At 39.9% G+C, this 17162-nt stretch overlaps 1 protein-coding gene across 2 annotated transcripts in view; it reads left to right on the top strand.

Annotated features, from left to right (window-relative positions):
* DPYD (dihydropyrimidine dehydrogenase) overlaps positions 1 to 17162 on the top strand; it is a 720636-nt gene that overhangs the window by 470282 nt on the left and 233192 nt on the right. For both annotated transcript variants that reach the window (XM_031457506.2, XM_064488745.1), the window contains exons 15-16: positions 193 to 261; positions 8809 to 8892. In XM_031457506.2, the coding sequence (XP_031313366.2) occupies positions 193 to 261; positions 8809 to 8892 (153 nt within the window). The remainder of the gene's footprint in view (positions 1 to 192; positions 262 to 8808; positions 8893 to 17162) is intronic.

Genomic DNA, 17162 nt, shown 5'->3' with positions numbered 1-17162 from the left:
TCTGAAGCCCCAAATTCATCCTTTGCGTCACTCTAATACCTTGCTGGTTTTTCATGGTTTCTTTCAACAGATGGAAAACTAATTTTTAGAATATAGCTTACTATCATAAACATGTAGATGTGAGTATTAATATACCGTTGTGTACAATGGCATAACTATTTGAAATAATATTCTTTTTTTTTTTTTTTTAAGATTTTGATTGCTAGCATCATGTGTAGTTACAACAAAAATGACTGGATGGAGCTCTCCAAAAAGGCTGAGGTAATGATTCCTTTACTATATATTTTTGTTTTTCTCTTCTATTTTTATTCATTTTAGTTTTAAATAAAGAGCTGTCATAAAAAATAACCCAGCAGAAGTAAATTTGAATGGAAAATGGTAACTTAAAACATTTCTATTATAATTTGTTTACCCTGTGTTTTCATTAAAATGATGGAAATGTAAATTTAAAAGGAATCTATTCTATAAAAGTGGTCCCTTGGATTTCACACGCTACCTAAAAATCCTTTATTCTTTGAATCTATGTACTCTTTATTTGCATATTAAGCAAACTGTATATTATGATGAATGCCATGATAAAATTTAATGCTACCTTTGAGAATCTAACTTGATCTTACCTTGCCTTTAGGCAAACTAGTTTGACAGCAAGAGAAGAAATTTTGAATATAAAACTCTTGAATATTTAAAATAGAAAAGGCTCATTTCATACTATTCTAGTCTGAATACAGACACGCGTAGAGGGGTAGGACAGAATGCTCCGAAATGGAACACTAGTCAGCGGGTCTCCTGTGAAATCAATTGAATCTTACACAAACGCAAACAACTAACCACGTGCCTCAAATCTGTATTTCGAACAGAAAAATGCATACTTAAAATTGTGCACTTATGTCCATCATGCTGTCATGAAAAATACTTTAGAAAGTTTTAGCTGGGGTTTCTCTTAGAAATATAGAGGTTATATAGAAATATAACCTAAGAGGACTTAGGTTAGCCTAAGCTAACGACTCTACATTATGGAATATTATAAAGCTTTCTGGAGTGTTCAAAATGTTGACTGAACATTGCATTTGGATATTTTGAAACTGGGAAGGCAAAAATTACTTCTGGGACTTAGCAGGGTGAAATTAAACATGATCGGTAATTGGCTTCGTGATCTTTGGTGCTGGGTCCATTTTATACATGTATTTACCTAATGGACCATGAAATCTTCCGCAGAGCCTGTGCTTGGCCTGAGCTCTGCCAATTTGAAGCTGACTATGATGAATGGCTTCATCATGCCGCTTGTATCTCTGCCTTTCTGTAGAATAAAATGCTTCAGCAAAATATTTTCTTCTGTAATGAGCATTAATTTTTAAATTAATTTTACTTTTAAAAAGCCAAAAGCCTTTATTGTAGTAACATACTAACCAACTTCAAGATATTTTTCATGTTTCTCACATAAGTAAGTAAGTAAGTAAATAAATAAATATAAATAAAAGGGAAAAGAAGGAAGGAAGGAAGAAAAAAGAAAAAGATATGCCTTTCATTCAGTCAGAACAGACTGTGGAAACTCTCCACAGGAAAGCAATCTGCATATCAGGAAATTCATTCTATAGATGGTGTCAGTTTAAAAACAGATCTTCCCTGAAATCTTAAAATACAGACCAGCTCAGGATATACCCCGCGAAGGACCTATCCCCAGGTCTCCGCATCCCCCTGGAGGGCAGCAGTGGGTAGCCTGAGTCCATCTCTGCTCAGATGGTGGGCACCCAAAAGGCTCTGTCGAGTCAGTATTTGGTTTTGTTTTTATGAGCACATGCCTCGAAACAGATTAAAACAGATTTCCTTACAATGGGAGAGCCCACAGTAAAACAAACCAACAGAAACAAAAAGTGTTCAAGCCGGCATCACTGTTACTACTTGCAGTGTGTGGTGATAATGGGCAGTAAAGAAATCCAAGCTAGCGCGCCAGCTGTTCTCGCAAGCCACTGGTTTTAAGTTCGGCAAATCACTTAACGCGATGATGGATATACTTTAAATTCATGAAGTTCCTCTCCTTAGAGTAGATTAATTATTGAATTACGCAATAGGGAATTGAGGAAATCTGCTATCAGCTCTTTACTGTTATATCTGAAAACAGAAATGACACGTGTGTAACAGAAGAGATCCAGTTGTACAAAAACACGAAAAAATAAAGGCTGAGAAAGTCTGTGTCAGAATGAAAATGCACACAAGGTGCGCTCGTTATTGTTTGTTCCACTACCATTTTATTTTACTGTTTTGAATAAATATTTATAACTACGTGGGGTGGTTAAAAGAAACAGAACCTAAGTACATCCTTAAAATATCTTAAATTCTACTGAATACTGCTTTTAGGAGTTAACGTATACCCAGTGTATCTTCTTTATCAAGCACATAGTCTTAGAAAGAGAATCATGTTAAACCAGACCTTCCTTTTCACTCTAACCCTACAATTCACAGGCTTTTAATGTCTTCTTTTATGCATTCCTCAACCTGGTTTTAATTTGTCATGTTTTTTTGAGGACCATGAAACAGAAGTTGCCTCTGGAAGAGTGTTTACAGCTTGGCGTCAAATTAGTAGCATTTTTAGGCTCTGCTCAATTTAGGGGGGTTCAGGTATCTAATCACGTGCTCTCCTGCTTTTCTGGGACGTTGATAACCTATTCCAGTCCCACGCAGGGAAGATCTGTGAAGCAGAGGCCACTCTGTGCAGAGGGCCTGACCAGCCAGGACAAAGTGAACGAGATGTGGCTTCAGCTGTGTAGATACGTTCATAGTTTGACTGGGTACACCAAATTGAACTATACTGAAGTCTCACAATATTGAGTCTAAAATAGTTCTGGAACTCATTTTAATACACTATGAATCCATTTCTTTCTTAATGTGTTAGCTTAGAAAACAGAGCCTGAGTCAAGGTTCACGTGAGGATGCTTCACTGAAGGATTCGATCCCAGAGCAGGAAGAGTGAGGGGAGAAAAATAAAGGTGTCAGGAAGGAGGGAAGGCAGGCCCAGGGTGGTGCACTCCAGGGCTGGCTCCAGCTTCCTGAGGAGGTGGGGCCAATGGCTCAGTCCCGTGGGACAGGGTTGGCTGCCTGCCACAGTTCAGGGGAGAAGAAGGGTGGGCGAGGGATCCACTGCTTCCTTCCTGTCTCCTGTCTTTGTTGGTCCAGTTTTACACCCCAGGGTTTGCCTTCCTCTGCACTTTCGGGCTGTGTGTCCTACCCGCTTCCGACAGCAGCGAGGGACGCCAAATCCCAACCCCCGCAGAGCACGGGCCCTCCTGGAGCTCCAGCTTTGACAGGTGCCCAGGAGGCTGTGACAAAACCTAGCCCTCCTCCTGATGGAGCTTTGAGAGCTGGCAGTGACCGGAGATGTGAGGATGGCAGCAGGGGTTCCTTTTTAAGCTCTTGGCAAAAGCTGGGGTGGCAAGAAAGGCAACACATTTGAGGAGACCTATAAGCGGGGTGTGGCTCAGTATGCGCCACCAGCCTCACCCGAGTCGGTCTCAGAGGGCCCCAGTCTGCTTGCCCTCCGTCAACCCACAGTTTTCCCACTACCTTTCTTAAGATACAACTCTTAACTTGACCTGCACGGTGCGGTCCCCCTGACGTCACCTGGGTTTGTTCTTTATATTCCAGCCCCCACTAGCCATCTTTCCCTCCTCCTGCACATTTCCAACCAGAGCCTCTGCTGATCCCTTGGCCTGGAAGCTCCTCTCTTCCTCGCCTCTGAGCTCCCTGACCAGGAGGTTCACCTCCCTGTCCTACTTCAAAGATCCTGTCCTCAGGACCCAGTTTACTATAAAGCAGCTGAAGCTTAAGATTCAGAGCTCTTGCTTGCACAAGCTACTTCCAAACCCTCGTACCGAATTTTGTGTTTGTAATTTTAAAGTTATTTTTATTTTTAAAAGAAGTTTCACCACATTGTTTAAACATTGGGCTCCCTCAAACCTGGATCTACTTCTGTGTGTACCTTTTCTCTGCAGAACCTAATAAAATGGTGATTAACAGAGGTGTCATCAGCTCTGTCACCAGTCTGTCACCCATGGGAGTGTTTAATCCCCAATTTCAAACGCAGGGCTTTGCCGGCCAATGGCTATTCCTTAAATATTTGTTGAATGAAGTAAAATAGAGGCACAGAGCTAGGGTGCTGGCCCGTGACAGACAAAAAGGGAATAATTACAGAATAAGTGGAAAGGGTGGCACTTTAATTCGCACAAACGAACTTGAGGTAATTAAGAGCCAGAGCTGAAGGTTTTAAGTCAGAAACTGAGGAGCGATGGCCAGAGGTCAGCTAGACTGGTCGTGTGAGACAAGGGAAGCCCAGCTGAGAGGCACAGGGGCCAAAGCCAGGTGGCTACAGTATTCCTAGCAGAGAGTCCCAGTAAACCACTTCAAAGCCAGGTGCTCATCATTTTTTTTTACCTGTATCTGGGTTAGCAGTGCATCATAAAACTAGATAAATGTTAAAGTTAGGAGATCTCAAATAGGCTGAGGTGAAAAGCAGAGAGAGGGACGTTACAGAAATATGTAGGGCCAGTTAAATATATCCCTGAACGGTGATGGGAAGCAGGACAGAGTGGAATCAGGAAAGACAGGTACCTAGTTGGAGACAAGAGGTGGCCACTGACTTAGTGTCCAGTGGGGCCCAAGCCAGTTCAGTGTTTACCTGTCCCACGTCTACTCCAGAGTAGCTTAAGATCCCCGAGAACTTGTGTCCCCACTTCTGGGTAGTTGAGACTAGATGACATAGTTGCTACATAGAAATACATTGGACCTTGTGTGTTCTTTTAACAGAAGAAATTAAGAGGAATCCAGGAAGTGTGGCTTTCCTGCCTCACCAAGGGAACACCCTCCCCACCCTGCTGGGGCTCTGAGGTCCTCTGGCTGGTCCCCCCCACCCACGGAAGTCTTCCCTTCCCACTTGGGCTCTGATGCGCAACACCACGCCAGCTTCCACATGTCCGTCCGTCCTTCTCACTGTGCTTGGGCCCTGGCACCCTACACGGGGCCCTCGCAGCTCTTCCTCAACTCTTCCTAGTCTCCTACCTCGCTCTGCCCCAACCAGTGACTTTCGAACTGCATTGATCAGGAAGGAAGGGATAAGTGAGAAGAACAGAGATGTGGTTGACGTGTTGTATGAGGGCTTGCAGTTTTGCTTCCCTAGTTTCTCTGAGAGTTTTGTTTTCCTTGTTTTAGAAACAAGGAAATGGAGGCAAAAAGTTATTAAATAGTATGCCCAAATTCACACAGCTAGGATGTGGTAAAAGTGGAATTCAAACACACGAAGCCTGGCTCCAGAGTTCACACTATTAACATATCATTCTACTTCATGCAGATAAATGGATGATAAATAGATAATGTATGAAATTAGAAACAGCAAATTTTCTATGTCACTGCCTTCACTAGATTACTTTATTGTATAATCATTTAGGTGAGGTAGAGGAAACTCTGGGCTAAGGGACTAAACTGAAAAGCTTGTGACTAACAGGAGTCAGAAGGCACGCTCAGTTTCAGTTAATTTAACATTTCATGCTAATTCAGCAATTAAGGCTTTTTCAGGGCATATAGTTGCTTGAAAAAGAATTAGCTGCCTGTTAAGGTGGTGTACATCCTATGGCAGGAATATGCAAGCGGAGGCCAAATGAATAGTCCCCATCTCTTAGTGTTGGCTTGAGCAGGATCAGCTCAGTTTCGAGGGCTAGATGCTCATTTCAGAGGTCCTTCCAGGTGTGTTTAGGGCTTCTGTACGTCTGTTAACACTGGGGACATTTTTAACAATTAGTCACTGAAAAGACTTTGAACTGGATAGGTGGTTTTACAGGATGTTAATATTTACTTAAAGTTTAGAATCTTTCAGGATGTCATTATAATGTTCTCTCAACACAGTGAAACAACTCTAGCCATGAAATTTGTGATTTCTGATCACTTATGGTAGTAACTAAGAACACAGGCTCTGGTCTCAAAATTCTTAGGTTTAAGACCTATTCTCATTTATAAGCTGTAGGACAATGAGTAAGTCACTTGAACTCTTTGTGCCCCGGTTTTATCACTAGCAAGATGGGAATAATGATCTATCCCACTGCAAAGAGCTCAGTACAGTATCTGGCGTATTGTAAGTGCTCAGTAATCATCAGTCAGTGTTGTGTGCTGTGATGGCTGATGGTAAGCTTGTACTTACACTTCAGGGAATACGTATAATGTACATGTGTATACAGATGTCACCTAAAGCCCATCTAACCCAAAATGTTGTTGAATTGATTGGCTATTAATTTCTGCATTTCAACTATATGAAGCAGTGTAAAGGAAATATTTGGAATAACTGAGAAATAATAAGGAAAGTGCAGTATTGTATAGAATGGCAATTTACAATCTTTTAGTGAAGCTGGGAAATCCCACATGATGCGGTTTTGAGATAGGTCATATTATCTGCAGTTTATACTTGAGTAGATGGAGACAAAGAGGGTAAACTGACTTACCCAAAGCATCCCCAATTCCCTTAGCAGACCTAGGTTTAGAACTCAGAGTTTAGCAGGTTGTCCTTTGTCTAAGCTCACTACCAATCCAGCAGGAAAAAAAAAGTAGCATGATGCGTGGTAATTTTCAAATAAACTGAAGCATTTTAAAATCGAGTTAGAGAAGTAGAAGCCGTCATAAAACCATGTTAGAAAATAGGCTGAATGATCAATTGAACGTTCACAAACGTGCAGAAGAAAAAGCAGACTCACTGATGAATAAAGGTGGTAAGGAAATCAACTGAGAGCTACCTAGAATTCTTAAGTTTGTTGAGTTCCTGTTTAAAATTCATAAAGCAGGAAAAAATAGGCTAAAATTTTGAACATTTAGGAAGAAAAGAGATACTTGAAGGAAAGCTGGAAACTGTTGACCTAAAAAAGGGTCTGATACACTTAGAGAATAATGAACTTTATAAAAAGTTCTTGCATGATGTGATAGACATGTTGTGATGTTGCAGAAACTGTTTCAAGCTTCTAGTTTACCTTACTTAAAAAAACGAAATTGTGGCATTTGAGGAATTCTGGAAGTTAGGTAAAAGAATATCAAAGCTGAATCCTTTCATTTATCTCCCATTCCTCAAATTACAAAGTGTTCTGTTCTTGGAGTTTTTTACAGAAGACTTCTCAAGAATTCTGTGGTTCTCCAATTATTTTAAGAATGCTTAGAGTGGACTATTTTGTTCATTTTTTTGTATACTGATGAATTAATGAGTTAAGAATGATTCCTTTTTAATTATTAAAGTAAGACAAAATTATCTGCACTTCATGTTTCTTAGCATGGACTTCTTAAAAATACAGTAAAATTGATTATCAGTTAACAAACATCAGGGAAGTAAGTGAGGGAGATGAAGGTACAAACTTCCAGTTACAAAACAAAGGAGTAACATGTATGAACTGCACAGTGACGTAGGATCTTTGCATGGTGACAGACAGCGACTAGACTTGGTGATCATTTTGTAGTGTATAGTAATGTATAGCAATGTATAGAAATAGTGAATCACCAGGAACTAACAGGGTGTTGTAGGCCAATTATACTTCAAAAACAAGCAGACTCATAGAAAAAGATATCAGCTTTGTGGTTACCAGAGGAGGGTGGGGAGGGGGAGGGGGAATTAGATGAAGACAGTCAAAAGGTACAAACTTCTGGTTATAAAATAAACAGGGATGTGATGTACTACATGATTAATATAATTAACACTGTCATATGGTATATATAAAGTCGTTAAAAGAGTTAAGTCCTGAGTTCTCATCATAAGGACAGATTTTTTTTTTCTTTTTCTTTTGTTTTCTGTCTGTGTGAGGTGATGTTCACTAGACTTGTGCGAATCATTTTGTGATGCACGTGCTATATCATTGTGCTGCACACCTCAAACAGTGCTGTGTGTCAGTTATATCTCAGTAAAACTGGAAGAAAAGAATTGAAGCTAAAAAGAACAAAACCAAGAAAATAAAGAAGCCCAGTACATATGTTATATATCTGTTTTCTTTTTTTCACCTACAGAGAAAAAGTAGAAAATTACACACTGAATTGTTAACATTGATTACTTTAGAGGTAGGAAATTCAAGGAGAGAGAAGAAGGACTTTTATATTTTTATCTACTTTGGTTTAATTTGAACTGTTACCAAAATCTTGTTTTACCTTTGAATTTTTTTTAAAGCAACAGAACACAGTGAACAGTGTTCCAGTTCGGGGAACTAACACGCTTGAATGCTTCGAAGCACAGGAAAGCAGTGTTAATAAATAATGAACGTTAATTGATTTTAAAAAAGAGCGTTTAAAATTTTACTCGTTTTCATCCACCTAGCCTGCTACATTTTCCTTTGCACGGCTCCTTCCAGTACCGGTTATCCACAATTAGTTAAGATTCGTTTCTATAAAAGTAGAAGCTGTGGAGGGCAGAGGAAACGGGATGTCAAACAGACCTGAGTTAAAAATCTCTGCTGTATCACTTGATAACACAGGTGGTCATTTAACCACCCTGGGCTTGGGTTTCCTCATCTGTAAAATTGGTTCCCTAATAACCCAAAGATTATGAGCATTAGTGGTAACAAATACAGAGCATAGAGCAGTGGGTGTCATCTTGTAAGCACTCAATGAATATTTGCAATTGTTACTGCTGTTGGTGTAGACACACTCGCTCGAGAGTCAGAGTACACCTCACAAGGTGGCTGCGGGAAGCAGAGAGGTTAAAATCCGGCACACGTGACCTAGGCTGAGTTATCCGTGGTGAAAGCGAATCAGTCCGCCAGTAAAGCTTTGCCTTTTCTTTCGTTTTCCTCCCACATCTTAAAGGCTTCCGGAGCAGATGCCCTGGAGTTAAATTTATCGTGTCCACACGGCATGGGGGAGAGAGGAATGGGCCTGGCCTGCGGGCAGGTAAGGACCTCCACAGCTGCCCTAAGTCCGTCTGGGTGGCGGGACAGGCCCCGGTACCGCCGGTGGCTGAACCTCAGGCAGGAAGGCGGGAGGATGAGATGACTGGCTTGAGACTTCTAGGTCCGCATTGTTTAAATATTTAGTGCTTAAACAGTGGAAAATGAAGGAAGCTGGAATTACAGCGACTGTTCAGTTTTATTGAGGAAAACATCACATTATGTGCTTGACAGGAGGTAATATCATAACAAATAGTTTTTAAAAGCACTGAAGCAGAATTAGCTGATTTCAAATGCAGTGTTCTTTATTCATTCCTGGTGCTGATCCAGTTTCCCTGGAGCAATATACTGTACAAAATGCATTGTTCATAGTGATTTTGTAGTAAATGGGGCACAGCGCAAATTGCATTTTACATTTCTTAGCATATGATCATTATTCCCTAACTGTGTTTTGGGAGTTGCAAAAAGACTTTGATGCTGTTTTTATTTTTGGATACAATAAATGGAACCTTCATGCTAAAATACTTTCAAACACCTAATGAATAAAATGTGGAAATATATGTTAATATGTAGAAAATTCTGCATCTTTATGTAACTAGATGCAGTGTTACATGTTAAGGAGCAAGGTAAAAGCTTCATGCTTAAAAGGTGAGTATTTTGCATCTAATTTAGCTTTTAAGTCCAGTGGGAAATGGTGTGAATTAAATCATACAAATTGTTGTAACTTGTGACAAATATCCTGGTTCTGGAAAGTTTCCTTTTATTTTCGCATCCAGCACAGGGCCTTGTGCATAGTAGGCGCTCAATTCTTCTTCTTCTTCTTTTTTTTAAGTCATAGAATTATTTGAATTAAACTGAGAGGCCAGAGGCCCCTAACTTGAAAGGGCAGAAATTTTTGCTTATTCAAATGGACATAGGTTGCTGTTTTCATATGAGCATTCAGGGAGGAGTTTAAAGTACCTTGTAAATATTTAATTAACATTCGGAGTAGATTTGTGACTTGTAGGAAACCATTCTTTCGTAGTGGCAGGAGAGGGTGGGCTAGTCAAATATTTTTTAAGTATATCGTGTGTTCCACTTAGAACAGTTTACCCAGAAGATCAGTAAGTCTGGTAACAGAACAAACCTCAGAATTACCTGTAGAGGGAAAATACCAGTATGTTAAAGCATCATTTTTATAAGTCACATGATTAGGTAACAGTCAGTGTCATTGATTAAAATGAGGAAGGCTCCCTAAAGGACACCTGAAGCAGAGCCTAAGGGAGTCAGGTTTCTCTCTTTACCGCTTTCCCAGTCTCTGAAACTTAAACCCAAAATGTCTTTCAGTTCCATGGACTGAAACAGCTGTGGAAAATTTAAATCTATTGACTAGTTTTTAAAAGAAAGATGCATTTTCATATATATTCCTTGCCACAAGTATGAGTTATTTTGAAAATGTTGCCGAACCTTGAGTTTATTTTTCAGAGTGGACTGTTGCTCTGTGAACACATCTGAACGTATCCAGCTGTTAAGCGTCTTCTGTGTAACCTCTCCAGAGAGTGATTTAGCCACATAAATTTTTGCACAGCCTTTGGCGGAATGAGGATGCAAGTGCTAAGATTTTGCAGTCAGTTATCATTAAGATTTCTAAAACTCATGGAAAACATATGTTCCAAAAACCATTGTATCTTAGGCTAAAGGAAACTTGGGAACATTTTCATTTCACTTGTTAGTTATAATCTCTAAAACGAAAGCAGTCTTTCTATTAGTCAAGTTTAGAAATTTCCTTTTGAATTATATTCTTTTGTAAATTATGTAATTGAAAAACAAAGAAAATTTAATTGTTTTGCTCCAACATAATTTAATGATTACTCTGCCTCAGGACACATGAATGTTCAGTATTTTAGATGGCAGGAAGAAAGAATATTCGTGCATTGAAAAAACCGCTTTACTATAATTCTGACTTTTTAGAGTGGGCCCAAACACATCTGGGGCTCTCATATTTTCCTTTCTTTCTTTTTTTCCCCTTTTTCTGCCTCCCATTCCCATTGCCTCTTCCTCCCTCCCTAAGATTCTTAGCCTTGAACACTTGCAGGTTGATGGGATGGGGAATTTGTATTCCGTGTTGGGGGACTGAGAAGCCACTCCAGTTCCTCTTCCCAGTCACCGTGTGATCCTGAGTTCCACCCGTTGGGAGCTCCCTGTGTGCCAAGCACAGAGCTGTGTGTATGGCCAGAGCCTGATATGTGTTTGCTTCATGAATGAGACAAATTCATATTAGTTCCACGGTTAAAATATTTATCTGTTAGAAACATTCTCTTGTACTTTCACAGTTTCTGGTGTTTCTAGAAATCCTAATTTTAGCTCCTTAAGAAGAGGAGAGGATCATAATACAGTACATTTTCCTCTCTAAACATCTGTTTTTTCTTCCTTTATCTCAAATATTTTCTTGCAAATATGAAATAAGTGAAAAATACTGCCTTTGTACCTAAGTGATTTTAAATTGACTATATATGCGTATATATTTAAGCATATACATATTTATTTAAACTGTTTATAAATGTCCCCATAAGGGACCAAAAATTGTGAAATTCATGAATAGAGAAGGCTATGACCTTTGCAACATACAGACATCATATGTATATTTACGGAATTTATAGAAATGAAGAAAATCTCAAGATGACCTTGGGAATTTGAATCATCTATTTCCTGCAAAGTGAAACTTCATATAAAATCTTAAGCACTTACCATGACAGTTTCTAGCAACCTCATTCTGTATTCTTTCCATCAACCATCTGTGCCGCCTCAACCAAGCCAGCTCACCCTCCTGAAGCATCAGTGTCCATGTCTGTAATACAGGATTGGAACTAGATGATCTCCAAATCCCCTTCCAGCTTTAATATTCTTTGAATGCTAACATCATAGGTCACAGGCTAATATGTTATTTTAAAACTACCTAGAAAGAGCATTGGTAAAACAAAAATAACAAAAAAATAAGCAAACGCATATAATGTTTTTCTTTTCAAAAACATTAATGTTTCCTCTGGCCTGCATAAATGTCAATGTTTTACTTTTTTAATTCTATTTTTTATATCAACCAATGCTGCTCACTTTTTGGTGTATCTTATTTTATCTGATGAATGAATAGCTAAGTAGCATTTATTTTAAAAAGCTTTGGTTTAATCTTGTATTTAACATGGTTAAAATAGAAATCTTGTTCTTTTAGTAGGTCAGCCTGTTCTTCTATCAGATATTTGCCACTTTTTTTTAATGGTGTCGCCCAAAAGCTTGACGCTCAAGCAAAGGTGAAAATCTATTCCAGTTTGAGTTGTGTATACTCTGAAGACTCAGACTTATATTCCATTACAGCATGGAAACAATCTTTTCCTCTTCTTTCTTCTGCTCACAGTAATTCCCTGAAGTACTGTGAGTTTGTATCCCACTTAATAAATTAAGAAACAGGAAACAAACAAACAAAACCACTGAGTTTCCATGTTTCACAAATCTGGTCAGTGGCCACCAGGACCTGAGCTTTAATTAGCATATAAATCTGAATATAGGAAAGGTACTGAGAATAGTTCCTAATAAATTAGCATTTCAGTATTAGTGTTAAATATTATTATTATTGACTGAAAAGTAGGTGCAGGACTAAGTCAGAGCTAAAGTCACAAACAACCCTGAACCTGCTATTTAGGTGTTTGGTCTCTCGGGAATAAGGGAGCTTCTCCGATGTCTTAACATTCAGATTTGAAGTTGTCTACCTGCAATCTGTGTACGCCAATTCCCGTGACAGCACAGCGCGTTGCTTCACAAATACAATCGAACTATGCTAAATTCTGTGAAGTCCAGATGAAGTGGACACCTCTCTGGGGTCTTCTCCCTTTCTGAAATGCTCAGTGTTCATTTGGCATCAAGTGAACATCCCTCTTTGGTTCTTTTAGAATCATGTTGCGTATTTTTACTTCCATCCTTCAGAACCTCCTAACCTAGATTCGTACGGGACCTGCATAGGGCTTGAATCGCTTTCTATTGTTGTGTTTTGCAATTATTACCAACTTTTTTAAAACAGATAGCCGGACAGAAAAATCCTATAACTTCTCTTAAAGCAAGGAAGTTATGGCCACACTTGGCCCGCGTTGCCGTGCAGCACTGACCAACTAGCGCAGAGTGAGGCCCCCTTCACACTGTCTGTGTGCCTGTAAATAGCAGCAAACATATGACCAAGGGTAAGTGCTCATTCTCAAACACGGGTTTGGTCAGTATGGGCCTCTCTGATTTCACCTTTAAGGACTGAAACCAAGCCTTCCTGAGATTTGTGCTGACCCTCTGAGTTCCTGACGCTGAAGAGTCCCTAGGCTGCCTTCCTCAGACCGCAGTACCTGTCATTCTTAGATCCTCCATCAGCTCCCAGGGGAAAAATAGTGGAGGGTGGGGGGCAGGGTGTGGGATAAGATAACTTGCCTTCGGATTTGATCCTCCACGAAGCAAAAAGGAAGAGCGAGAGGTGGCATGTTCCTTAGGACTTCGCAATGCTAGTTACATAATCCTCTGCAAATGATGATTTTTTTTTCCTTGCCATCAGAAAACACACATTTTTAAAGCTTTTTCTTAAGTTCCTTTTCATACCAGCTGTTTTCTCCTTTGCCTTGAATCAATTACGTGGCATAGTAAAACACAGAGTTTCAGAACGGAGAGGAGCCTTGAAGATTTTCCAGCTCAACTTCCTTATTTATAGGAAAGGAGCTGGGGTCTGGGAAGTTATCGAAATTGCCTTAGTCTGAGGTAACCAACTAGCAGGGCCCACGTGGCTAAGGTGACACCCTTATCATTGACCCCCATCTGGTGCTCCGTCCAGGAGTTTTTACTGTGTCATTTTGGGTGTAACCAAATCTTTAGTCAAATTAACCAGTTTCAGTCAATTCCCTGGGAACCTTTTACTCTGTACCTTTTTCAGTACTATTATTCCCTCTGCCTGGAATTCATGTCTTTTCAAACAAACTTATTCAAATAAAAATCATCTGTTTAATTCTATTTCACATGACATCTCATTTACTATTTGGGTATGTCTTATCAATCCACCACATTGTCCCTGAGAAAGGAAAACTGGTATGATGATAGAACCCATGATACATGAATAGGTTACAGGCAGAGAAGCCAGCTGCGTGCTCTCATTTAAATCTGTGGTGACCTAGAGACTGAATCATTGTCAGTATATTTGGGTTTCTTTACTTAACAGCTCTAAGAGGCTTCAAAGGTGTTAGCTCCCTGGCCCTGGCAGGATTCTGGCATTCAGTGTTTTAGACGCTTTGGGTTGCCCTCGTCGTCGTTGCCCTCGTCGTAGGTGTGGTTGCTAAACAGAACACAGCTAGTTCAGTAACAATTCCTTTGGATGGAAACTTCCAAAATGAGAGTGTGTAATCGGAGGGAAGGCTGCTGTGTCCTGAATAAAGATGGCAGTGCCCCCATCATCACCTGCTCTGCTCTGCTGCCTCACAGCGCCTCCTACATCCTGTGTGCAGAATTTCGCAGTACTGGAATGCTCACGCAAACAGCCTTCATGTTAATTTTATCACCAGGAAATACACATACAGTCCTGCTTGTATGATAATTTAGCTAAGCCAAACCAAATGGGTTTAAAAATGGTAAATTTTAAAATGTTCCATGATCTTAAAAAAAATGATTGACTTACATTAAGATCACCCAAAGCAACAGTTTGATATTTCCCTCATGCTCTGTTCTGTGTCCAAATTTAATTTACATAAACTGTTTTTATTAAAAAAAAGAGAGAGAGAGAGAAAAAAAAGGTTTTGTTTCTATTACAACCTGCCAACGTTTTTCATGAAACACAGAGTATTACTCTTCTTGCCAGGGAGCAGATGTCTGTCACCAGGAAGAGAGTCCAAAACTAAGTATGAGGTCCACATTGCCCCAGATGTGCCAGCATCTCCCTTGGGAAATAAAGCCTCTTTCCAGCAGCTGGGTTAACAGACCCTTTATCTCACATGAAATACAAAATCCAGGAAATGATGACCGCAGCCCTGCCTCAGTTTGGTCCCTGTTGGGTATCTGTGGAGGGGACAGTATCAAGATACTTCTTTTAAAGCCAAAACGGCTGACCAGTCATAGCACTTCCTGTGTTTCCCAGAAGGGGGAAATGCAGGAACTGAGGAGTCTGGGAAGCCGCAAAGGTTAGAGAAAGAAGTGTGGGCGCCGCACCAGTGGTAAAATACAAGAAGCGGAAGCCACAGCGACTCCCCTGGTGTCTCCTGGGGGCTTAAGGTGAAGATCACTGCTGAGATAAACTTGCTTTTCGATACTGCCCACAAGACCTCCTCCATTTCAGGTTCTTGGTTCCTCTCACTCCTGACTCCAACCCCTGTAAGAAACACGGGTAGCAAAGTGCTGCTTTATCCTGAGGTCTGTGAGTTGATTGACTAAACATGGGATGGGCTCAGTTGGCCTCCGTGGGTTGAACCCCTGAGACATCACAGGTTCAGAAATCATTACACTGTGAAGTAACGTCATTCCAGGAAGAGATGCGAGAAGTGGCTGCGTGGTCCCAGCTTGTACGGAAGTGGCTGAAATCCGACATTACCCACGTACATTTCACTTATCCTGTCTTCTTTTCATTTCCTCCTGGCGGTATAATTTTGGAAGTGCTTTAAAATAAATTATCAACTTGTCTATGAGAAAAAGCATCTCTGGTTAAAAAGAAATATTTGCTTTACACTATATTATGATGCCCAACTTTTTATTTGATTTTAATTCTCAGCCATTTGCATAGACATGGGTGCGTGGAGGAGCAGATAACTACAGGAGATCTGTAAGAGGCATTCACAGAACTGCTGGTATTTTGCCTGAAGCTGGTTCTCTATGAGTTTTTCAATTTTAGTTATTAATGTTGGTTAATGATATAAAAATGGTTGCTTTCTTTTAAAAATTATAAATTTCTCATAGCAACACCATTTAAATCTAACTGAAATATTAGTTCTAGGTCAGGAAGTATCACTGTTTTTATCTTGAACAACAATCATATATGTGTAAGAAAAAATGTATATGCAGTACAGATAGGCAAACCACCTGATGAATGGTTGCAGGAAAACACCTAAATATGTATTTTTAAACTTAATGTGGTTTTTTAAATTGTACTCATTATGTTATATTCCTGAAATAAAGCATCAATAGCATTTCTTAATGTTTTTTAAATCACTTTCAAATGATCACATCTCAGTGAATTTGAGACGTTTAGCAGAGTTTTCTATATGTCTGTTGACTATAGCATAAAGATGAACTAAAAATATATTTGACCTACAAAGAGAGATGTGAGAATGAGGTGGGAGAGGCTGTGATCTTGGTCTGTGATATCGTGGAGAGTTTGCATAGCACAACGTCACAGCAGAATACACAGGAATCAGCGGTGCAGAATAGAAACAAAGTTGGAAACCAAAATTACTAAGATATAAATATTGGCGTTGAAATGGAATTGGGATCCAACTAGACTAACACTGTTTGGAAGAACCGGCAAACAAGACTTGAGCCCTGCATTAAAACCCACAAAAGGCCCAGGAGTAAAGGACACTGCCTGTTGGGCAAAAAGGCAAGATTGGACCAGAAAACTAGTAAGCACTGGGGAGCTAAGTCAGAGGCAGCGGAGTGCAAGATAGGGCAAGAGAGAGGATGATGGACAAGGCAAACAAGGGAAGGCGTAAGGGGCACCTCTTTCAAAGACCTTGAAATTAAGGCAACTTCTACTTCAGAGGGAAGGTTTTTACTCCTTGCCTGCTGGGCTGGAAATAGTCTGTTAGAGTACAGCCAGTTTAAGGCTTCCAGCTGGGAGAAGGTGAGCCTCGTCAGGGTGGAGGCATGCGGGTCTTCTGACTACAGAAGAAAATATTGCTCTCTCCCTGAAAAGGAAGCCAAAGAAAATAGATTTTTCAAAATCATGGCATTTTACAGCCTAGGAGTATTGATTCAAGATTGAAAACCCTATGACTTCTGGTACCATCATTTGGTAACCACATTCCCAGAGAACTGTTTTGGCCCCCGAGAAACACATGGGGTGGTGCTTATTGGGAATCAGATTGTACACAAACCAGAAGTCTGTCGTGACGTCGATTACATTGCAGAGACTTAATCATGTTTGAAGCTAATGTTGTTTTTGTGCTTTCACCAAAAAAAAGCAATTTATTAAGTAGCAATATGATTCATTAAAACGTACTCTGGAAAAAAAATTGTTTAAAGAGGTAACAGTTTAAAGTATGACTACCAATTTTAGCCACGTTGAGGTGTCTTGAA

Source organism: Camelus dromedarius, chromosome 9, assembly GCF_036321535.1.
Source record: "Camelus dromedarius isolate mCamDro1 chromosome 9, mCamDro1.pat, whole genome shotgun sequence".
NCBI classification, from domain to species: Eukaryota; Metazoa; Chordata; class Mammalia; order Artiodactyla; family Camelidae; genus Camelus; species Camelus dromedarius.
This window is presented reverse-complemented; position numbering and strand designations above follow the sequence as displayed.